Source organism: Dinoponera quadriceps, unplaced genomic scaffold, assembly GCF_001313825.1.
Source record: "Dinoponera quadriceps isolate SergipeBrazil2010 unplaced genomic scaffold, ASM131382v1 scaffold1692, whole genome shotgun sequence".
NCBI lineage: Eukaryota > Metazoa > Arthropoda > Insecta > Hymenoptera > Formicidae > Dinoponera > Dinoponera quadriceps.
This window is the reverse complement of record NW_014555923.1, coordinates 401905-426239: the sequence shown is the minus strand read 5'-3', so window position 1 is coordinate 426239 and position 24335 is coordinate 401905. Positions and strand designations below refer to the sequence as shown.

Below are 24335 nucleotides of genomic sequence, written 5' to 3'. Positions count from 1 at the left end.
TATACGCGTCGGAAATCCTTTCACGCGCGATACAAGAGTACGTATCGTAATACGTTCGACGTGTGTGCACGCACGCGTTTTATCTGAGAAATGTGCACCGATAGCGCCGGTATTAAGATCGACGACGTATCTAACCCAGACCTCGGTGTTTATCTAAGGTATCTCGAGTGAGGAGATCGAACGTGCGCGCGAACTCCTGCGGATACTCACGCTGAAAAATGAGAAAGCGCTACTTTCAATATTTGCTAAGGAATGTTGGAGTAATTACTTTGTTTGCGTTAAACAAGAATCTCGCAATCAGCAAGAAAGGAGAAAAATGCAACCAGTACACGGTAAAAAACAAATGTACTTGTGTGAAAATCGGTCCTTGTTAAGAGAATTTCTGGGTTAAATTTCTCACATATCCATGTATTAATTTAACACATTGCGTTTATATTATCTTGACACTGAGTTCCGATATTCAATATGTAAGTGTTAAAATAACATAATTTACACTTCAGTGTGTCGATTAACATATCGCGGATATTAATTTTGTGTTAATATTTGACACAACTTTGCGTTAAATTAACACCGAAACATGTGTCGATTATTTCGAATATGCCTATGTTAAGTTTTCAACATCAACTTTTTTACCGTGCAATGCAAGCCACACTGGCAATGCTTTTCCGCTTGGATCGAACAAATATCACTTGAATCTAGCAACTCTTTTTCCATGCTACATTCGAATAAGACTTATCCCCATTAATCCAAGCGAAAGAATGATTCCGATGTGTACTCCTCAGCAAGTATATTCGCTTGAACACAGCACCGTTTGCTTTGAATGTACGGAGGACGAGCCGGCACGAATGCGACGAATGACACACACGTGGCCGACTACGCAACGCAGCGCGACTCGCGATCAGCGAGATCAGCTGTTAGTTCACACCGTCAATTACGAGTCACGCGACTCTCGAGGTTCTTGTCCCGACTGACACATGCGCATTGTGTGCCTACCTTTAATCGTCTCACGAGGCTGCCGTCACGCGGTTCAGCGCCTTGTTCCGGCACGTACCGGTGCAGTCCACATTCCCTGCTAAATACTCGATTAACTCTTGACCCCTGCGTGATCGCCTTGTCCGAGCGACGTTGCGCAATTTTTAGCCGGTGCTATTTTTGCACGCGCCGCCGGTACTTTATTAGCCTACCTCGTTTTCGCGTCTACGTCGCTTTCTCAACGTCTCTCGGAAGGCCGGTGGATATTTTCTGCGAGCGAACCGCGGATCCAGACGAAGGGAAATCGACGGGGAATATAAAGTTTCATTCATATGCGCGCGAATCTCGGATTTCGGAGGTGCTAAATCGCAATCCGAACGATCGTGAAATATATCTCATCGAAAGAAAAGAGTAATTAATCGGAAATATACAAAAGCCGATTTATCCCAGTTGAACGTTGATCACCGTCCGGACTGGAAGCTGACTGTGAACCCAGCGGCTATATTTCAAACGCCGAAGGTGAGATATGAATACGATCGGAACGACCATCACAGTTACTCGTATCAGCTGATACGTGACGATTACGTCAGCGCGTCTAAACGGCAGAAAAATCGCACGGTCGCTACGGCGCACGACGGGGCCGAGCGATTAAAAGCCCGGCGTGACTAGGCGGAGCGGAGCCGAGTCGATTGTGCGCGGATTTAGTTTATCCACGGCGTGGGATCGGACTTTCACATGCTAAAATTAGTTTGTCGGGCCGAAGCACGGCGATTCATAAGAGCCGGCGCGCGGCCGTTGCGTAACGTTGCCGCGCCGAGTCCCGAGATCGAGTTTTATATCGACGACGAGTCCGTTCGAGGGAGAGGGGAAATCGATACGTCGTTTCCGGTACTCCACGGAGATCAGCTGGAGCCGCACAGACGCGTTCGATCTCCCAGACGGCATCACGAGAAGCTCCGAAGCCCAGCGCTTCGGTCAAACGGTGGTAAACAGTTTCTAGATACGCACCAACGTTCCTCGTTCGGCAAGCGTAAAGAAAATTCGTCATTTCTCGACAGCCAGTATACGTGCACAAGGTCGAGCGAGAGACAAAATACGGACCAATGATTTACGGTTGTTTATAAACGAACGTCGCTGCATGCCCGCGGGTTCGACTCGCAAAAAGTTTGTATACAAGAGGCAATCGGTATTTTCTACACGTTCGCTAATAGAAATCGGTAAGGCGTTCGTTTTCTCCGGGAGGGAAATTATGCAATAAAAATATCTTGCAAAGCAAAAGGTCATGCAGTAGTAGTCCTATGGTTTAGTCGCATCGTTCCTTTTCTCCGATACCGGCAAAGTTACCGAATGATTCCGTCGTATCCGTTCGTAATCGCCAAGTTACGAGATCGTCCGAGGGGTGTATCATCAGTGCAACCCTCCCGATACCGGCATATTATCCCTAACGGTACTCCGCTCGGACCAGAACTGCAATCGAACGAAATCCGTATACTCGACGCGACGACCCAACGATTCGAAATTGTCACGTATCGGTTGAGCGCGTCGCAGGAGTTCTCAAAGTTTGACGTTCGAAGGGAGGCAGGAAGGTCGCAAGGTGGCACAGGGTGATTCACTCTTGCAATTCCGACGGCATGTCTCTTCTCGTCTCGTGCAAGAGTGCGACGTAAGATTGACTTCGTATACGCACGCCACATCTCACGCACATCACGGACGAAGCGAGAGTCTCGCAAATTTGGATGCATGGATGCTCTCATGATAACGATGATAAGAATGATAAAAAAAAAATAGAAGAAATACACTCTGCGACTGATAATGAGACACATCGCTCATACAATATAATGATAAGCAGTCGTGCAATCGAAACTCGAACGAATCGTCATGCAATATTCGTCGACTATTCGCGAGAGAAACGCGCGAAATTGGGTTCGCGCGTTTGATGAGCTTCGCATGAGAATGAATCAACTTCGATGAGACGTAAATGCGAGTGTGAATACTTCGCACGGAAAAAACAATTCAGTTCGTGTAACTGAATTTCGGTTACAACAACCGAAATTTTCTGTTTTCTGGGGACCAGGTGAAAACTCGGTCACAGTTTAACTACATACAGTTGCGAGAGTAGCTGTCGGCTTCTTTGACGTCAGTGGTCATCGCTCACGTGACTGTCAGCCATGTTGTGGATTTTACGGGCGCTGAATTTGAACGACGTCAAGAGACGCGGTGTTTCGCGTAAAGTAGTTGTAAAATTCAGAGTAATCCTGTATATGATTGTATCTACACTATCTATCTATCTATATTATAGTATCTATAGTTCCCCGAACTAAAAGCATTTGTTGATGTAAGCAGTCCTCCGACCGGTGGCAAAAGGCTACATGTAACCGAAGCTCAATTAACCGAATAATTTCGGTTGCCGTAACCGAGTAAATTTCTTTTCCGTGCGTGATTCGGTTTCGAGAGAAGAATTTCACGCGCGGGCGGAATATCATTACGGAGACTTGACTTCTCGCGTGGTAATATTTGTTCCCGCGTCGAGAGACATGCAAGTATGTAACGATTGTGCATTCCTTCTAAAGTATCCATGGAAGGACGAGTGAGTACGAAGCGATGAATGGATATGATCGTTATTACTCGAAGCTCCATCGACTCTTCCTCCAGCACAGGTAAGACTTTATTGGAGGAAGCGGTTTTTCGGTTCTTACAGTGATATTCATGTCAAATGAACAAGCGACTCAAGCTACGGAGGTATATGACGATGACGATTTGTCGCATGGATACACAATTCTCATTTTCAACCCGGGACGGGTCGGTCACACAACTCTTGCGATACGACACTAAGTGTGCCCTCACACATTCTCGTATCGGCACACTCGTGCGAGAGATCAAGTACGAGAAGCTAATGCACCAGAGGTACAATGTACAGAAAACGTACGTAATCTTTAGCCTTGGACCAGAGTCGCGGTGTGTGTACGTCTGCGTTTATGTGTACTCGACATGTTTTTTTTAAATTTTCTCGAAAGAAAGAAACTAATAAAACAACTCGAGCTTAACAACGATCGCTCATCATATATTGAAAGATGAGAGCTAGTTACATGCGCATCGCTCATTATTACGTATATCATACGTTCGCTCGACGATAAATCACCCCGTGTTATTGAAAAAGAAAAAAAGAAATGGAATATTTTTAATATTCTTATCGTGGCACCAACAGATAATGACTTCACGATTCGAAATTCGCGCTCGAGTTTCGCTCACGACTCCGGTCGGGCCAATGTGAAGAAATCAAACGAGACAGACCTTAGACAATTTCTCGCCCTCGTGATGTGGCAGCAATGACCTCAGGGACTGGAATCCAGCGTTGATGCTCTGCATACGACGTCGCTCGTTGCTGTTGGCGATTTCTCGCCGCATTCGCTTCTCCTGCTCCATGTGGCTGCGCGGCGTGAGACGGCCGATGTTGTTGTTGTTGATACCGTTGCCGTTGCTCAGCGCAACGTTCTGACTAGCAACCCTCCGGCTGGCACTAACGCTACCCTTGGATTGCTGCTGCGATTGCTCCGAAGTGTCTACGACCGCGGCGACCGTCACACCGGTGGTCACCGAGCCGTCGTCAACCGTCTCAACGCTACTATAACATACAATACATCATAAATGAAACTTTCATGTATAACATCCCGGAATGTTGACGAACGTTTTGCCTTAGGATTTAAAAAAAATGTGAAAAAAATGTGACGGTAACGCGGTTTAATATAGAATTACTCTATTTCTCTTCCAAAGCCAGAAATCATTTTTCACAGAGTTACATTAAACCTAGAATGTTAACCTTTACTTTGAATACCTACGCTACTAACTACGTCTTGAAGACGTGTAGCGACTAATGTGCTTATTCCGTTTCTTAAATATTTCTTTGGTCTCATTTTTTTTCCCAAAAGTAACGAATAAATCTGTAACGTCTCCAAATAATGATAAATCATAGAGCAATCGATAATATGCTATATTTTGTAATAATAGCAACCTTTAATTGAGGCTTAAAATCCAAGGTGATCGTTTACGAAAAAAAAAAAAAATGACTATTTCCAAGTTGAATATGGTTTTTATTATCATTTTCTATTTCAGCACACAAATATAAATAGAAAATATGAAGATTCAAGGATACAATATATGATATGAAGAAATTCAATGTTATCGGTAATCCGTCGACCTTCTTGCACATGCAATTCTTTTTAGTATGACGTATGGATCTCTTGAAAACCTTGTTACTTGAACTGTACTGTAATACATATTTAAATGTCGATTTATCAGTTATCTCAGCAGCGGTCAGCAACACGTATTATCGTTATGAAAAAGAGAGAAAGAAAGAGAGAGAGAGAGAGAGACAGAGAGACGTGTCGACGCCGACACTCCCGTAGGATGATAAGCGGCTGCAGCAAAGTATTTCGGTACGACTATCAAAGAGATACGGCCGAAATCGAAAACGACGCGGACAAGAGACGAGAAACGACACCGACGCGTACGTTTGACGGCCATGAAACCGGTCCCCGTCTCGCTGCCTTTTCCGCCGCGCGGTACATCGCGGGGGCTTTCAACGAAATTAAAAGTTAGGTGCCGTGGCGCCTCTTCCTCCTCTTTTTTTTCGCCGCACTGTTTTTACTTCGCCGAACGCGCGACGACGGAAACGTTGCGGACGGTTGAATTCGCGGTCAATGAAGCGAGACACCGTTGACGCTGCCCGACGGCTGCGTTAAACGCTTGGCTCGCTACCGACCGCTTGCACACATGGCGAACACCTCCCTCTCGCCCCGTTTTTATATAGAACGGACTGGATAAAGAGAGATATATAATATTTATTCTTTGTAATTTTTCCTGTTAAAGAACGGCGTATGTATTAACAGAATTAGGTCTTTCTTGACTGAGCTCCGGGCTTTGAGAAGTGCCCTCACAGCCATCCTTCGATGGTCACGCATAAGATTCATCATCGTATGCGGATCGGCTGTCCGCACGCTACAATGTCATGTAAATATAAACTTTGGTCGAAGCGTGAATATAAAATATTTGTTAATCGTGTGTGTGTGTGTGTGTGTGTGTGAGTGCCCGGACATTTCATTCATCTTTACTGCGCTCGTGAGATAATCACCGTCAAAGATAAGGGCAACTGGAGTTTGTAGACGTGTGTGTGTGTGTGTGTCGAGCACGATTTTATATTTCACGATAAACATCGTTAATTTTACAAGCATGCAAAATATCACATGATCTCATCGACTTTCGTCGTATCGGATAACGTTTCGTTGAATCTATATGTTACCGGTTCTCTCTTCATAAATGAGAATTCGCTATCGCATCATCTTGACAAGGATTCGTTAAATCATTGAGGTTTAAGATCCGCGAAAATTGGCGCGAAGGTTTTGGAACGAGAAGTTACATCGAGAGATAGCGTTGCAGGTGAAGTTACTCGTGTTCGATCTGGAATTCATATTCGCGTTAAAATTAACGCGACATTTCCGTTCCTGAAATTCATCGAAGCTAGACTGCCGTCGTTAGTCGTGTCCCATCACGCGCCGTACTCCGCTCTCTTATAAATAAGTTAGCGAAGTGCTTAATAATGCACTGATCGTTCCGCGGAATCGCAGAGTANAAAAGGGGGGGGGGGGGAAATGGCTGGAAAATTATACGGTAACGAGGCAGCGGTAGGGAAAGCAACGGGAGAAAGAGAGCCACAAGGCGGTGGCAGATCGAGATGGCGGATATGCCGTCGTAGATGACTCAGCAGGGAAGACCGTGACCTTGCTCTTTGCTCCGAAACAGTCGTTCGGCACGTGTCTATATCACGTGCCAACGTGAAGGCTGTCTCTTCTGTAAAACGATATCGTGAACTCATATCTCCGGCTACGGCACGATATTCCCCAGCGACAGATTTCTCCTACCGCAATTAATACCGTACATTTCACATAATGCAAATCCCTTCGAGTAATCGTGAAATCAAATCGAAAGCAAATTATTTCGTAAATAGTGGGTTATTAATTTATATCTCCCTTCCGCTCGACTCGCGTCTGTTTCTTAAAATCGTACAATGGTGCAGTTAATCCTGAAAGTGCCGACGTAAAATAGATAAAAAGATTCGCGCGGAATATCGACGAGGACGCTCTTAAAGACGAAGATAAAGACGCGGTGGAAATTGTTTTACGACCGAGCCGTCAACAGCAAAATAGGTTGTAAAATTACATGAAAAAAAAAAAGAAAAAAGAAACAACAGAAGTATCTTGAAATCTCTCGGAAATGCCTCGTGCCGGGCGCGCGCGCGCCACGGTCGGCAATTTTCCTCCGACGGGAATATTAACGGTCACTCATTCGTAGGTGTCACTCAAACAGCGCGTAACCGTAGGCATAATCGTACATCATGCGTGAGATGAGACACCCTTGGCCACGGCCGTCAATCAAGCATTTTACAATAGCCGAAGCGTGGCCATGTTATTCGCGATCTCTTGTTATTCGCTCGCCGGCTCCTCCATCGGTGTGTCCTCGAAAGCGATCTCTTTCGCAACGTCGCGACGCGTCTCGCCCGCCGATTCATAAATCGAGGCGAGCGAAGTGTGACGATGACGCGATCAGGTGGTCCCGATGAGGTCACTCACGTTTTGCATTAATTCCGGCGACGTGGTCTCATCGTCGTCATCGCAAACGTGTCGTTGCAATGGCCGTCGCACGCTCAGCGCGTTATCGTCGTTTTCGCGAACGCCTGTTTCGCGCCGATCCGCGAGGATTAGAATCGACGAGAGTCTCGCGCGCGCGCGCGCGCGCTGCATTCATCGGCGATCATTCATAACGGCACGTGGTCCACGGGACCAGAAATCCACGTGGCGCACTCTCATCGAGTGGTTATATTAGATCAGCTGGTACGCCGGCGGCTTGCTGGCTGGCTGGATGGTTGGCTGTCGTGACGTCAGCTCGTTCGTTCGCCGGATACCCGCAGAGCTCAGCCAGATCAGTTGCGGCGAAGTAGGTCGGCGAGCTGGACGGGGCTACCTCTTCCTTTTCACCCTGAAATCCCGCCGCCGTACGAGGGGAAGCGCGCGCGTTTCTTCGCTTCCTCGTTCACGTTCGACCGAAATTTCCGACCAAAAAATCCAGATTTCGGCCGAAATTCGCAAAAGAGCCGGCATAAATCGAAATTACACAGGGTGGGGCATTGTAATTGAGACCCCTTAATATAACATAAATAAAGTAAAAAAAAAAAAAGAAACGTTTCAGGCAAAGTTGCAGGGTTGGAAGGGGACATATTTTGACGACCATAATTTCATTGTATTGCCAATAATTCGAGGTCATTTCAGGGTTCATTTTTTTTACGGAATTATATAGTTTTCTTTTTGTACAAATCGATTTATCTGTTCATTCCGCGTATAAAATTGCTAGGGTGAAATCATCGGAAAGTGAATACTTCAAATCACCATAGGGCAGGAGAAAAATTTTAATTCGAACCAGAGTTTCGAAACGTTAAATGTAAAGGTATCGAATTAATTTGCACATTCCTAATATAAGCTTAGTAATTAGTAATATTGATTTGGATTTATAATTGTTTAAAAGGTTAGGTGATAATATCAGCTGTAAAGCTGTTATCTAGCCTTTTGGCCACCCAACAGCACTTTCCCTATGACTTCTTCAAACGCTATATATATATAATGTATGATAAGTCGACCAACTAATAAAGTATTATTATTATTGCCATTTCCTGACTCTTTCGTATATTGTTACTTCACAACGGTCGATCGGATTTCCGCGTAATCCCTCCGTCCCTTACAAATCTTTTCGTCGCTGTTCACCTCGCAATATTTTCTTACGAGGCAATTATGATCCGCGATTGTTGATCGCGCGTCGGCTCATACCAGCACGATAACCGGCAGTCAAACTCGCAAGAGAGATAATTTCTTAGACGATAACGTTCGATGAGCTGCACGTGACGCTGATCACATTAAACTATCCCCGACAGAGAGCACGCAATTTCTATTACCGTCCCGCCGGTATTACGTGCAGCAACGCCAAAGATTATCTCCTCGGGATCGAGGCACGACGGAAAAAGCGCTTAAGGCTAATTTCTCCCAACACAGCAGACGAGCGTCCATCGATCAGTCGACCATATGGCACATCGAATCAGCCAACACGCGTAATAACGTTGCGCCTCCACACATTTCTCTCCCCCTCTCTCTCTGCTTCTTCGCCGGCGAATGAGTACACTTTGGAGGACATCCGCCGGTCGCGATTACTTCTAATTATAGACGCGTCGGCGCGTTGACGGGCGATGACGACCGACCCGGATAAAAAAGAGGAAAAAAAAAATAACACAGGAGGCGGCGAAACGGAGAGAAGGGACGAGCAACGACGACAACGATCGAGTGTTACCTGAACCGCTCGTGGCTTCTTCGTGGTGCAGGTGTACTCTCCATGGTTCACCCTGTCGACGCGCGGAAAAAGCATGGAAGCGCGTCGTGCGCGTGTGTGTATGTATGCAGGCGTATTCTGGCGCACGCGCGCTAGTATTGGTGTATACGGGCGCGACTGTGTATCCGCGGNCTCTCTCTCTCTCTCTCTCTCTCTCTCTCTCTCTCTCTCTCTCTCTCTCTCTCTCTCTCTCTTTCGGTCGACTCGCGTGAGTCACCAACAGCTGATGGCTGGCGCCACTCAGCTGGTTGTTACCGGTGCCTTCGCACGAGCGTCGCTATCTGCGCCCGCCTATCAGCTGCTAGCGACTAGGAAACCGCGTCGGAAAGTATACGCGTCGGCGAGAGAACGCGTTACGAAAGAAAAAAAAAAGGAAGAGAAGCGATCGTCCTCGAGAGCATGCAGGATTCCGACCCGATGGGTCATCGTGTGCTGGTGATGGTGATGACGACCGATTCGCTCCAATCGATCGGCGGATAGGATAAAAAAAATAATAATGTCCCTTCTGTGCGGTTCAAATGATTATGTCATCGGTGTCGCGGAAATCGCGCCTTCTGAAGTGACGTAATAATTTTCACACACTGGTTTCTTCGAATTTAGTATATACGTATGCTTGTTTGATTTTTGGACTTGCTTAATATAAACGACATAATGAATATGAAATATTTTGTTCGAATGAAAATCTTGTTTCACCGAGCCATGTGTTGTATTATTTAAAGGGAATATTTCATTTTCGAAAAAAAATTTATTTCACCATATATTGTTTCGATGAAGAAAGGAAATTCTCGAATATTTTTCTGACATAGTGTTGCTCCTTTGAAATAATTTACCGCATGTAACGGCCAATGTAATATTTGGATGAAAGTACAAGAGAAATGTTATCCGACGTAAGAATATTTATTGCTTGACAAACGAAACAATCCTATATGTTGAATAAAGAAACATTCGTTGTTTCTTCTATTCCAAACGATGGAAAGTTTCTTCCGACTGAAGGAAATTAAGTTAAACTCCAAGAAATCTTTTTCTCTATGCACGTGGTCGCGTCGCGGGATTTTTCAACTTTTAATCGTCGGGCGTTACGCAACACCGTGAAAAATATTAACATTGTTTGTCCAAATGTTACGATGATCGCGCGCGCGAAGTTATCGCATTACGAATTGCAGAGGATCACTCGATTACCGTTCAAGGCTGAGCGCGGAATATGGACACGCGCCGATCACATTATATTACGTATTACCGATCGCTTTAATAACGCGTATAATTTAAGAGAATCGAATAAGATTAATTAATAAATTATCAGAGAGAAGAAAAACATTTCGAGCGGTTCGTATCGGTGACGCTCATGCACGCACACGTACATGTGCATTCACGACGCAACCGCGGTGGAACAGGCGACCTTCCATTTGCATATTCCACGAGAACGCGCTTCTAAGAACATTGCATAATGCGGTTTTACCGCATTTTACAATTCCTCCTTTTTTCCTTACAACGGCGGCAAAAATAACTGCCAGCTGGCGTCAGTCAGCCAGTCAGCTGCCTGTTACTAACGCTCTCGCGCGATATCTGTAGCCGTCTATCAACTGTGTATGTGACTAACGGAGGACGACGCGAAAACGGAGATAAAGATGCAGCGCGGATTACTCATAACCAGTAAACGACCTTGTGATAGTTCCATTTACAACATTTCATTGAGGCGGTACGTCGGATTTTCAGACGCGAGCTCGACGTGAATTCCGTTCGCGCGCACACGTGATATCTCGTAAATTACAGCTGCGATATTAACTAGAAATACAAAATAATTCGAGATAAACACAACATCGCACGCATCTTGCAGCCTTTGCGTTCGAATATACGCGCTCGAGGATGAACAAAGACATGCTGTGTGCAAAGTTGTGCGTTTGACGCGCCTCCGATATCACACGAGCGCTGGAATGGTAGTAGAATATAATAAGTTTTCTTAAAAATTCACTGAAACTTGCAATATAGGGTCTCAAAACTCCCACATGCGGAATGTACAGAGAGATCCTTGATATCAAGATCCTTGTTCGTCCGAAGCTTAGCTCACGAAAAATCCTATTTTTCAATCGCTTGTTTCTCAGATACTATTTTACTAAATACAATTTTGGTAAAGGAAAAAATGATTTCTTTTGGTATGAAAAATCTCTCTGTACACTCGTTCTCATGCGAGAACTCTGTGATACCCTATATAGATTTACAAATATGACCGAATTATTGGCGTAATTAAAAGTAGGTTGACTATTCGGAAACTGAAATATCCGCAACTGAAAATAATATTTTTTACATGTGTTCTTTAAGGTTAATGTCCTATTTTTAACCTCTATTTGTAATTTCTACTGTGATATTAAGGACTAATACAGAAACATTATACAAAAATTTCAGAATTACTGAATAGTTTATTTTGAAAATACAGCAGTGCAAATTTATACTTTATAGTAATATTCGAAATACATATACATATGCACACGTTTAAACACTTATGTATACCTTTTTCTATTATCTGTGCATCTCTATTAGACGAATTAATGCATAAAAATAGCATTAATAAGAAAAATGAACAATAACATTTCTCTCACATCTGTGATATCGTGTACATACGTGTAGCACAACTTTTATAAATTAACTTTTAAAAATTAATATTAAATTTATGAATAGCCCCCCTGATGTGCCACTGAAAATACTGCGCTCGGCGCTATCTTAAATTCTCGTTTGATTTAATTCATTAAGAAGGCCTTGATCTTCACGTTATTCGGCGAGATGCGCCGAATAAATACGAGGAACGCCGCAAGTGTCGCGATCGCCAATATCTCGTCTCTCTGCGAATTGATTTCCGGCTAACTCGTTCTCTGACCTAACCCAAAGTGGCAAGAGGTCGGGAGAGATCCTCTGACAGTAAAAATTTCAGCGAGTCACCCTATATAGAGGCTCAAGGCCAGGCGCGTCTGGCACAGCTGAAGTGGTACACGTCTCTCTCTTCCCGATTGGGGGGNGGGGGGGGGGGGGGAGCATTTGTGTGGAAATGTGTGCGTGCGGGTTCACGTTAGGGTCTGAACACCCTCCGCGGCCGAGCAGCTATGCCCAGAACTTGTTTCCAACAGCCGAAGCCCATCGCGGTCGCGCAGGCCTACCTTTCCCTTCCTTTCCTAGCTTCTGCTATATTGGGTCAGTCGACGAACGTCAATCGACCTCTTGGCGGAAGTAACAGAGCCTTTTCAAGCGCTGGGCTCTCCTTCTAGAGGAAAAGATCGTCGAAACGCGCAGCTGTGGGTCGCTTCGCGACTAAATCATTGATGTACGTGAAGAGACGCAGAGTTAAAACATCTCTCCCTTCCTCCCTCCCCCCCCCCCTCTTTCTCTCTCTCTCTTTTTTGTGCTGTGATATCAAATATATAAAGTATCGGGGAAAAATAGCATTGCATCGTGTAATAAAGAAGTAAAATTATTCTTCTTTACACATACAATGTAGTTCTACTTTATATATTAGTTCTTCTTTATATATTAATTTTCTTTATGCATATGTAATTTTTTTGCATGATTGTCGTATCTCTTTTTATGTCTCGTTATAACATATATATAAAGTATAGGAGAAAAATAGCATTGTATAGTCGAGTAAAATTCCTCTTCTTTATATACGTGTAGTTTTTCTTCATATACAAATTTTTCCTTATGTATGCTTAGTTTTTTCAGCGTATTTGCCATATATTCCACACGAGAGACGATAAATATGACAGACGCACAAAGTCGTCGATAAGGCGTGCGCTTCCTGCGAGATTCCGTATCGCCGAGTGTCTCGTATTGCGTTGCTCCGCTTGGCGCTTTTTGCTTGATTCTTCGTGTCTTTAATGAAAATCAGTGGAAATAAGTAAGCCGGAGTAAAGGAACGGAAAGTCCGTAAGTCGCGAAATTTGCGATTCTTATCGAAGAGAAGGAAGCCTACTGCCGAGCCACGTGGTCGGAAGAAGGGAAGAATAAGCGGAGGCAGGAAGGAGGCTGCCGACGACATCTGGAAGGGAATTCTTCTACAAACGGAACTGTCGTCGGCAGATGTTAACGGGATCAAGACCAGAAATAGGCAACAATAGAAATTTCTCTCCTTCTTTTTCTTCCCTCCCCCCTCCCCCCCCTCTCTCTCTCTCGTCCCCATTGCTCCGAATTTCTCGCTTCATTGATTCACTACCTCAGCTGCATCGAGACACGATGCAGTTGACGCGATATTAAAATCCACGAACGGGGGTCGAATCAGCGTTGAACTTTCGCGTCAACGGAATGAATCGTCGCGATGAAATGGCGCGAAGCGACGATTATTAACGACAGTCGCGACGTTCGGTATAAAAGTGCCAACGCGAACGGATAGGACGAAACGCGTGAAAACTTGTTGGTCGTCGCGCGTGCAAAGAGAGGACAGGATTTCGGGAAGAATAGCGTACGAGGATAGAGCTGAGGAACGCGTCTGATCGGCTGAACATTTTCGAGTTTTACGCCGATCATGGGAATAAACGCGAGGGCAATAACAATCGATCCTATTGTTGGCTCGGCGTCTCGTTCGTCCCGGCGGGTCGCGTCGCGCGAGACGCCCGTTGCATCTGCGGCTCTTCCGAGGCGCACGATATCAGGTTACACGCACATGAGGACAAAGTAAGGGAAGAGGTGCACGCACGCCGAGGAGCGAGCGAGCGCAGATGTCTTTGGCAGTGACGATGCCGCGGCACCGTAGCTCCCGCGCACGGGATGAAATGAAGAACGAGAATGGGTATGAGATCGGGAACGGCCAGGCATATATATTTAGCAGTATGACGTAAGACGCAGCCCAACGGGCGCCACATCGAGTTGTCTACGTGCCTCTCCCCCCCCCCTCCCTCCGCCGACCGTGGGCACCGCCGTGAATTTCCTCCTCTCTCGCGGTCAGGAAAGATCGACGGAGGACTTTGTTCGATCCACCCGCTCGAGGTGGGGAGTCACCGCGATAAAGTGTGTCCGGAGAGTCTCGTGTGCTTCAATTCATTAATTCCATTATACACGAGCGATATCGGCTTATCTCCAAATTAATTTCAGCCATGTTCGACGCATTTTCCGACGTTGTTTTCCGCGTCTCAAACTCGGACAGGCTTACGAGGCCCCGCACGCGTTTTCTTTCGCTTGTCCTTTCCTCAACGTTTTACGCAAGACGCCCGACTCCTATTTCTCTTTTTATTTATTATTCCGAAAAGAAAAAGTTGAGTCCGTGTGATCACAGCCTGATCCAATGAGATAACTGGTTTCCCGGCGGCTGTTTGCAATAATAAATTTCTAAACGACATGATAAATGTGAGCAATTAAAAAAAACCACGATTCTTTTACAATGTTTATTGCGATGTAGACCTATAAGAAGCTTGTAAATCTTACTTGAGCGTCGAGATGTTGCCCTCAAGATTAATTCGCACGTTGAAAGAGAGAAAGAGAGAGAGAGTTCATGTGGATCCGCTGTCGTCGATTGAGAAAGATCCCCGCCGGTATTACTCGCACGTGACAATCGCGCGGGAATTCGGATAACGCTCGCGGTATGCACATACATAATACGGCCTCTAATCAGCTAGTGCGGCAACACCTGCGATGAAAACAATGACGATTTATATAGATGACGATTGGAATGCGTGCGCCGCCGTGCGTAAAATGACGCGACTCAGCCAGCTGTCGGGGGTTTGAACGAGGCAGCGAACCGAGGCGCGGATGACAGCCGGTAGTTTGTACGGTGCGTCGCGTCAGATTGAAAGGACGCGACGTTTCTTCGTATGCTAACTCCCTGATGTACGACACTCTCTCTCTCTCTCTCTCTTAAAAGAATGTATTGTATCTATTATAACTAGGTTGTAAGGCGATTAATGTAAAACAAAATAGCTAAGAAAGTTAAATAAATATTACTCATTTATTCTTCTCTCTCTCTCTCTCTCTTAAAAGAATGTATTATATCTACTATAACTAGGTTGTAAGGCAATTAATGTAAAACAAAATAGCTAAGAAAGTTAAATAAATATTACTCATTCATTCTTCTCTCTCTCTCTCTCTCTCGTTCCTCACGTTCACGGCGAACGTCAGCCGTGAGCATCGAGAAAGAAGACGACCGTTATCATGTGTTATGACTGCACCGAGCATCACACTCGTCAATCGTGCCGGAAAACACACTCCTATCTGCCGGTCGAATTCCAATTACGCTTATCAATCGTAATTGATCTTGGGGACACCCTGCGTGTCCGGAGAGATGAAACAGTCGTTTGACCGGTGAATTTTATTTCACCGTGATTTTACCGGGGTTTTTACGGTGATTTTACCGTCGCGATGGCACTGCTTCTACGCGAACGTCACCAAGAAACGTCATCGTGGGATTTTGGGATTCTTTCATGCTTCATACTGTTGGTAAGTACGGGCGTATGACGTGGGAAAAATTCCAATAACTCCAAAAATATATCATTTTTTTTTAGATATATAATAATTTACTTTTCAGTATTCTTGTGTTTCTTTTTGTACTTTCCAACGGCGCTCTTCTCCTCGGAGAATTTTTAAATTCCAGAGCTAAGGAACAAAGAACAGCCGGTAACCGACGCCGTCCCTTTTCCGCGCGATCCCAACCAGGTATTGAGTCAGAGCAAACTTAGAACCTTTGTCAGATGTTAGAAAGCATGAAAAAACCATGCTAGAGAGACTACTGCGGTGCTACCCAACTGTTGCCGCTTCAACTTTTAACCTTTGATTTCTGCTTCAGACTCGGGCGATTTCTCTTTTCAAATTGTTCACGTAATCATTTGTCATTGTATTTCGTATGCAAGAAGTCTTGGAAAATTCCCATTGCTATATTCTAATGAAACACAAAAGAATTAAAGAGGGAACGCGCCTGACGAATGTCCTGCAATCGAGAGAGTTTTGTTATCGATACTCTGCAATCGTTTTCGCCATTGCGATCCTCTGTACGACAAAAGACGAGGTACGTGTGCATTGCGCACATGCACGTGAAACACACGAACACGTGGGATTCTTAAAATAAGACCAACATCGACGAAGAGGCATGAATACTTAAAGAAAGATGAAAGAAGGGCGTGAGACAGAGGCATTATTCCCACCTCGGTCCATTTTCTTTTATCCGTACGTAACACGGGCATGAATATTTGTGTAAGCGAAGTTTGCGGCGTACGACGGGTATGTGGAGCGTAAGAGGTCAACAGAGGAACCATTGTTGTCTGCTGTCAGACTGGAAGAAGTTTCACGATCATCTCTCTATGCTTCAACCGCTGCTTCTACCGCTCCTCTTCTGTACGAGAAGAACAAAGTCTCGCGCCGCAGAAATTAAGTCAACATTCGCGCGCACAAAGTATCGCAATACAAAAATACATTTTAATATTTCCGACCAGACTGTGTACTGCTTTCTGCCATAAATAAATAAATAAATAAATACGAATAAAATGCAGTCGTACGAGCGAGAAAAAGAAGAAAAAAAAGCGTAAAACAAAGAAATCGCCACCGGTTTAAAGTTTCCGATCAGGGAAACGGTAGTATAGATATTTTCAACCAAACATATCTCTCTCTCTCTCTCTCTCTCTCTCTGCATTACCCTCAATTACGGAACTGGCGTTTTGACACTCATTCCTACGCTAAAATCGTGCGCGTCGTACGTTTCACGTCATTGTGTAGCCTACGATCGATGAGCCTGGCGCGTGCGTTTCACGGTGAGCACCGAATTAAAGGAAAACGATGACTTTATCCGTCAGGTCTCGAAGGAGGACGAGAGGGGAGCGCAATTCGTAACTACGCTGAGAACGATTGTTCGCAGCTGCGATAACGGTTCGTGTCGCAATTCATACACAGACGATCCCAGACGTAGAATCAGGAGCCTCATTCATGGCTCCGTATCTCGCACTCACACCCATGCATTCCAATCGTGCGAATGCCGGAAGAGAGAGAGAGAGAGAGAGAGAGAGAGATACCTAAGCGCGACCGTAAAAAAAGACAGAAATACCGGCTTGTCGACGACCATCCGGCAAGACGGTCACGAAACGACTAGTTTAACCTCGAAAGCCGACTTGCTGGGTGTCGGATGATCGAGTCCCACATGCACGCTGCGCCGGAAAAATCGCGTAGTCTCTGTTGGGCTAGGTCATGCGCCGCCGAGAGAAGCTGTTTCCCGAAGGGACGACAAAAGGACGGGGTGTTGACGGGATACGCAGGAAAACATGTTTTCCTTCCTCTTCTTCAAAACCCGCCGGTGAAAATGAATAAATTCAAATTGCGTGAAGAACTCGGAACGTGATGGAGTTTTCGCCGCATTTTCTCAATATTGAATTTTCACGGGTGAATCACCTGCGAGACTCCCGGCGAATCATGCGTCGGCGCACGAGGGCGTATACTCGCGAGAAAAGTTACGGTGATTTGTTATTAATTAAACCGGCGGTATCGCGCGGTGTATAATACTTCTTGCTACGGCTACGTGCTGTCGAACACAGCTCACTTCCGCGTGTGTGCGTACGTGCGTGCACCGTATTCTAAAGCCACGTCAGGGAGAATATATCGCGTTAATTTATTATTATTAAAGAGTGCCACCGCACTGGTAGTTAACTTCTTTTGTGAACGTGCGAAACGTGGGATACGGTTCATTCGCGCGGCCACTTTGCTAAAGCCGTATGTCGCGCGCGGGACTAATTTATTATTATTAATCAGATAGTCGCGCGAGCTATAGAGTTCTCTCTCTCTCTCTCTCTCTCCTATAACGCAGATTGCAACTCGCTGTGTGTGCTACATTGTGAAGCCGTGTTCCCAGCTGCTTCTTAAAATAAAGGCCCGTATTGTCTATTTGCATCTATCGCGGCGGCTTCTCCTCCTCCACCGCCCCTCCCTCCTACTTCCTCGTGAACCGAATCGGAGAGAGCGGTATATATCGAATTCTTCTCTTTAATAATTCGCGAAACTGCGATGGAAACCGGCGATGATAACGTCAAGTCATTGTGTCGGAAACGTCGTTGTTTATGCACGGCACGCAATTATCGCTACTCGACCGCATCTTAAAATAAGACCTGTTTACTCGCATCCATCGCGATAGTTCTATCTTTGTAAAGTGAATAATGAAACTAGTGATTCCTTTCATTAATTAATAACACTACACAGTGCGGCCTGCGTGCAACGGTTGGAACATATATATATATATATATATATGTATATACGTACATATACCTGTGCGCGCGCGCGCGCGAGTCTCATTGCGAAGCAGTGTTGCAGGTAGACTACTCAAATAAAGACCAGTTTTGTCCACTTACGTCTATCACGGCGCTCTCCTATCTATTACGGACGTTATACCGCAAACAGCGAGCTATCAATCGCCGTAGTATTTGCATGAGGGGGCGATAAGGCTCGGAAACCGATAGAATCGTTTAGTTTATCGCGGAGAGAACGGAGTTGTTCAACCCGGTTAACTTGGCCGGCGGGAAATACGACGGATAACGAGATTGGAAAAAATCATGCGGCAGGTGTTAAGTCCATTCCTAGACGAAGCCGTTTAAACGACTGAGAGAGAGACAGACAGAGAGAGATTTCACGACGTGCACGCGACGTTCCCGACGATCGTAACTCTCCCTTCGACGGCCAATAATTAATGCCTAAATGCGACACCGTTAACGCCATTAACAGACGGACGATGGGAACGCGTATAGTCCTCACCTGTACGCTACAACGTTTTCCGTCAATTGTTATATTATTGTTTCGACCGTACCCAAAGTGTAGAGGAAAACTGGCGTGGTAAACCGATACATCTCACACATCTCGGCTGTAAAATATTGAATTCTGTCACGCAGAACATGAATTTCGTCTGCTGTGTACAATAATTGACGCTAAAGTGTCAGTTTCTGCTAGCAAGCGCGCGCTCGATTGTGTTATTTCAGCATCGTCTGACTTTTCGTCGCACTGGAAGTTTGTCCTAAGCTATCTTCCTTTGGAAATTCAACTAACCAATCAGTGGCAAATAATTATATTATTTTATAGAGCGAGTTCTTAAATCACTTTAAACCTCGTGACAATCTCTATTCTGTCGCTGAAACACGTGCGAAGAGAACAGGGTTTGTTCGGAAAACCGACATACCAGAATTCACTGGTCTTTCAAGCAAAATACTTAAATTTCGCTGAAAAAAAAAAACAAAAATATCATTTCGCCCAACGATACAATTAAAGCAACCGAGGGCAAATTCCCGAGTAGAATCTGCACTCTTAACGGCTACGTTTTTCAGACTGCGCCATAACAGCTCGTCACGTTCAGCGCCTTCTCGGATGCGCGTACGATGCGTCCGTGATTTGCGCCGTGGAACGGACACGCGTTATACGACATGCACCTCCGCCGAGTGCACGCGCACCCGAATGCAGAGGTTAACCCGGTGCAAGTAGGTATATCGTGCACGAGATATATAACTCATTCGCTGCATCTTGCTCTACGTGTCACGCCTCTCGATTTATATCGCGCTTCTCCTCGATTGCAGCCACCGACGACGGCACGACAACGTTACAATGTTACCGGCGTTACTTAGGCGCGTACTTAAAAAGCGACGTACGTGTGATATGGTGTCTCTACATTGACTATGGTCAGGATTGGCTCGACCCATTCTGTTTATCAAGTCGCGAGCGAGTGCGTATGGGAAAACTGCACGGGAGAGAGAGAGAGAGAGAGAGAACGCTTCGTCTTTGAGCAGGAATGCGGGCCGTTCTTTCTCGCTCTCTCTCTTTCTCTCTCAGTCGTGATTCAATGTATGCGACATAAAAGAATCCGTTTATCGCGCTATCCGCGCGAGATAGCTCGCGTTGCTGTCGCACGCTCAGCAGATAAATATCGCTCAAAGAGACGCCGGTTACGCCGCTAATCTTTATCTTGATCGATATACGCGACGGTACTTACGTGCCGCGATACATGCATATTAATTACGGAAGCGTATATTGTGCGGTAATGCCGCGTGTACATACGACTGTTTACATCGTCGTGTTGTCACGAAGAAAATGCCGGATAAAATGTACGCGCGATTGCGAAATCTCGATCGTATGCTCGTTTGCATTATTCAAGGTGTTCGTAATTAAAAACACGACGCGCACGATTGGAATGTAAAAGTGGACAGTTGCGTAATCAGGCGCGAACCTAAGCGCCGGCTAATCAGAAGAGAACAATGTGAAAAAATGGAGCGAGAAAAAACGGTATACGCATATAGTATCCGGTTTGTATTCGCGTCGGTCGCGTTGCAAAACCGACGCGCGCGAAAACGTCATTCGCGGGACTCTTAAGCTATTTTCAATAAACCGGTAAACAGCGGGTGAAAATCAATCGCTTTTATCAGCGCAGCTGAAAATTTATCGCGAACGCGAGTTGCATGAACCGTGAACTGATTATGCAACAACGACAGCTGCTGTGTTAACGGGTTGATATCGTACTTGCAGCGATTAGTCGGATAAGCGCATATCTGATGTGATTTCGTGCGTTACGGCGAACTTCGGTGTCAAAGTTATACATTCCGAACGAGGCAAGTTTGGATAATAGTCTCTCTCTCTCTCTCTCTCTCTCTCCCTCTTTCGTTTCTCTTTCGTCGCGCCCTAACCACGGATTTATCGTGGCGCGAAACCCGCGTAATGACGTTATCAGATAATACAGCATAAACAATGAATGATAGGTTACATAATTCGTGGGCACATTAATGCGTTCGGTCCGCCATCGATTCTCGCTGCTGGCATCGCGATTAGAAACGTATGAATAATGCAATGAAAAGTAATGATGCATGAGAAAGGACGATTATTACTTCATTAGGTATGTCGCGTGCAATGTTGATTTTATTACGCTCGATACCAATCGTAATAATCCGTTCACGTATGTGAAGTCGCAACACGGCGACGCACTTCGTTTTATCAACATGGCGTACGCTGTTTCACATATTTTACACCATATGCACAACGACGTTGCACACTTTTTTCCGCATCGGCGGACTACGATGACGTGATAATGACGATGACAGCGAGTGATTCGATGTAGGAACGTAAAGCACACACACACACACACAACACACACACACGCGCGCGCGCGCGCGCGCGCGAGATTTAACGAGTATTTTTGCGGGATATCTCATCCGGCATAAAAATATTATGCCGTTGCGTTATCTATATAGGATGCTTCATAATGATGCGTCCGGAGAGAAAGTGACTGTCCTGCGGACAGAGATAAATCGAATAAAAAATAAACGTTTACACGCGTTTTCATCTCCGACTTGTTCCTGCGAATCGATAGGCATTCGGTACGCCGTCGGATAAAGCGTAACACGAATTAAACAAGCGCGGGAAGAGCACAACAATCAACAATTATTCGCTCGAATTAACGCGTGTGTGCGTAAAAGGTGTAAACACCAAGGCAGCCGAGCGTTATTTTACAAAATCTCTCACTGACAACTCTTTATCTGCCTATGAATACACAGTGGCGATAATAACGTTATTTCTAGAAATGAACGGGTTCCCAAAGATACATACAGATTCGACAGAAATATGCAAAAGCACGACTCTGTGTGTGTGTGTGTGTGTGTATTTTCACGTGCCATGAGTGAGATTGTAACTGCGATCTGCGAGTGAAGGATGCGGCACGCAAGTCGCGCGCGCGTGCAAACGAACGCGCGCAACGGTGATGAGCGTAATGTAAACAAGAAGTCGGGAAGCCGAAGCGCGCGGTATGCTTCGTGTTATTTATAGAAACCGATTATTGTGCAACAAACGCGGCGCTTTACGTAACGCACGCGGCGCATATACCCCGGCTCTGTCGGTCACTCGGCTGTGCACAAAAGAACACACTTTCCTCGTCTTCCTGCTCCTTTGTCCTACGATCGTTGTACTCAAACCGCGCGAGACAAAAAATCTCACGCTGTACGCACAGACGCAAAAAGAAGAAGGAAAATAAAAAGGAAAAATGACTCGGCATACGAACCGGGGCGGGGCGAACCGTTTTATTATTTTGCGAGATAATTTTGCGTTTCTGCGCGTAACGAAACCCGGGCCGGTCCGTTCGAACGCGCGCGATTTACATAACCCTGCTCGCTGATGCATCATAGCTTGCTTTCCAGCAAGAGACACCCAAAAGTCAACGCGAGTCTGGTTATATCATCTTTTTCTTTGGCAAATGCGAAATAAAGACGAACGATGGTACCAGACTTTTCTGTCGATTCGTGCGAAAGCGAGTATCGCGCAGTCCGAATAACGCAGTGTAGGAACCGAACGTAACGTAGGAAGATGGTCGATTGAAAAAAAAAACCCAAAAAGGATAACACCGACGCGTCCGGCGAACATTTCGTTCGGAAAACATCCCCCCCCCCTCCGTCGCACCTCCCCGTCCATTTATATTAATTATCCCCCGAGATTTACGCGCGCACAGGGGGGCGTAAATCTCGAGAAACAGGGGGGAGAAGGGGAGAAGAAATGAACCGATATCACGCTTAGAGTGGAAAAAGAGATAGACGTGCTGCGCGGCGCACAAAAGGAATTTCAGCTGCGCTCCGCCGTCGCGAGAGGATGCGAGCCTGCCGCACGCCATGCTTGTTTGGGCGTGAACGCGGAGGAGACTCCTCGCGCGGTCCGGCGCAAAGCGACGCGGCGCTACGCGTCCCTGCGTTTCCAGCGGAAAGCGGCGGCGGCGGCGGTGGCGATGACGACGGAGACGGCGGCTGCCGACGAAGCGGCGTCATCATCACACGCACACACATCAGCAGCCGGATATCGGACGGGCGCCGGCCGGCCGGCCGGCCGGCTTCAACAGCTGTACTCGCTCTCTCGCGCGCGGCTCGACCCACACACACACACACACACATATACAGCGCGAACGGCGACGTCGATATGCCGCCGCCCCGATGCCACGGCGGCAGCTACGTTACGCTCGCAAACAGGTTGAAGCGATAAGCGGGTCGGACACGACACTCTTTCAAGAGCCAATAAAGATCGTCCTTCCTTCTCGTGCCTTCTCGCTCTACCTATCGCGCTCGCTCGCTCGCTCTCTCTCGCTCGCTCTACTCTCTCCGTCCGCGCGCCGTGTCAAACGCGGGCATACAGTATATACGTATACATGCATATATATATATATATGTATATACAGACGCATGCACACATCGACACATGGCGGTGGCATCCACCGTCATCACCAATCTCTCTCTCTCACACACTCATCGCTGGTACGCGCGCGTGCTATTTTTTTCATCCCGTCCGACGGAGATAGCAGAGATGGAAGAGACTCACCCGCACAGTTCAGCCTCCGGCTGCTCAGTCACCTCGACGATTTCCTCGAGCAAAATCCGATCGTCACCACCAAACACTGACATATCTCGTTGGTCCGCGGCGAGGGTCCCGTCGAGCGAATTTCACGTCCCCGACACGGCCGTCGTCGTCGCGGGGCTGCGAGAAGACCGAGACCGGGACGGTTGCTCTTCTCTCTGTGGTTGTTATCTTCCCTCCCTGTCGCTCTTTCTCGGCCCGGCCGTTGCTTCGTCCGTCCGCTCGTTCGTTCGCCCGACCGCGCACTCCACCGGGGGCGGAGGGAGGGGGACAAATAACGCGCGTTTTACCAAACACACGTCGCCGTTTCGATATATAACGCGATATATATATATATATATACTACATTCGCGCGTCGCCACTTTCCCCGGCTGGCGCCGTGCTCGCGACGATGCCCGTTTTTTTCTCAACGCCGACGACGCCGGTGGCACGCACTCGAGACTCACTCGTCCACGAGACAGTCACACGCTCCGCGCACACACAACGCCCGAACGCGTTTTGTAATGGCGATCTTTGGCGGGAAACAGCTGAGGGCCCCCACGACGCGCCGTGGATCACTCCGCCGCCGGCGTCAGGGGCGTCGCTAGTCGATTCGGCCGCTCTCAGCTGGGCTCTCTTCGCAGTCACTGCCGTTCATT

At 46.4% G+C, this 24335-nt stretch overlaps 1 protein-coding gene across 3 annotated transcripts in view; it reads right to left on the bottom strand.

Moving 5' to 3' along the window:
• Nucleotides 1-24174, bottom strand: part of LOC106745890 (helix-loop-helix protein 11) — a 156069-nt gene extending 131895 nt beyond the window's left edge. For 2 of the 3 annotated variants that reach the window (XM_014621887.1, XM_014621888.1), the window contains exons 1-2: nt 23662-24174; nt 4264-4594 (exon numbers count right to left, since the gene is read on the bottom strand). In XM_014621887.1, coding sequence (XP_014477373.1) covers nt 4264-4594; nt 23662-23744 — 414 coding nt within the window. In that variant the 5' untranslated portion in view covers nt 23745-24174. The remainder of the gene's footprint in view (nt 1-4263; nt 4595-23661) is intronic. The other variant, XM_014621889.1, reaches the window with a different exon arrangement.
• Between the last annotated feature and the right edge of the window lie 161 nt (nt 24175-24335).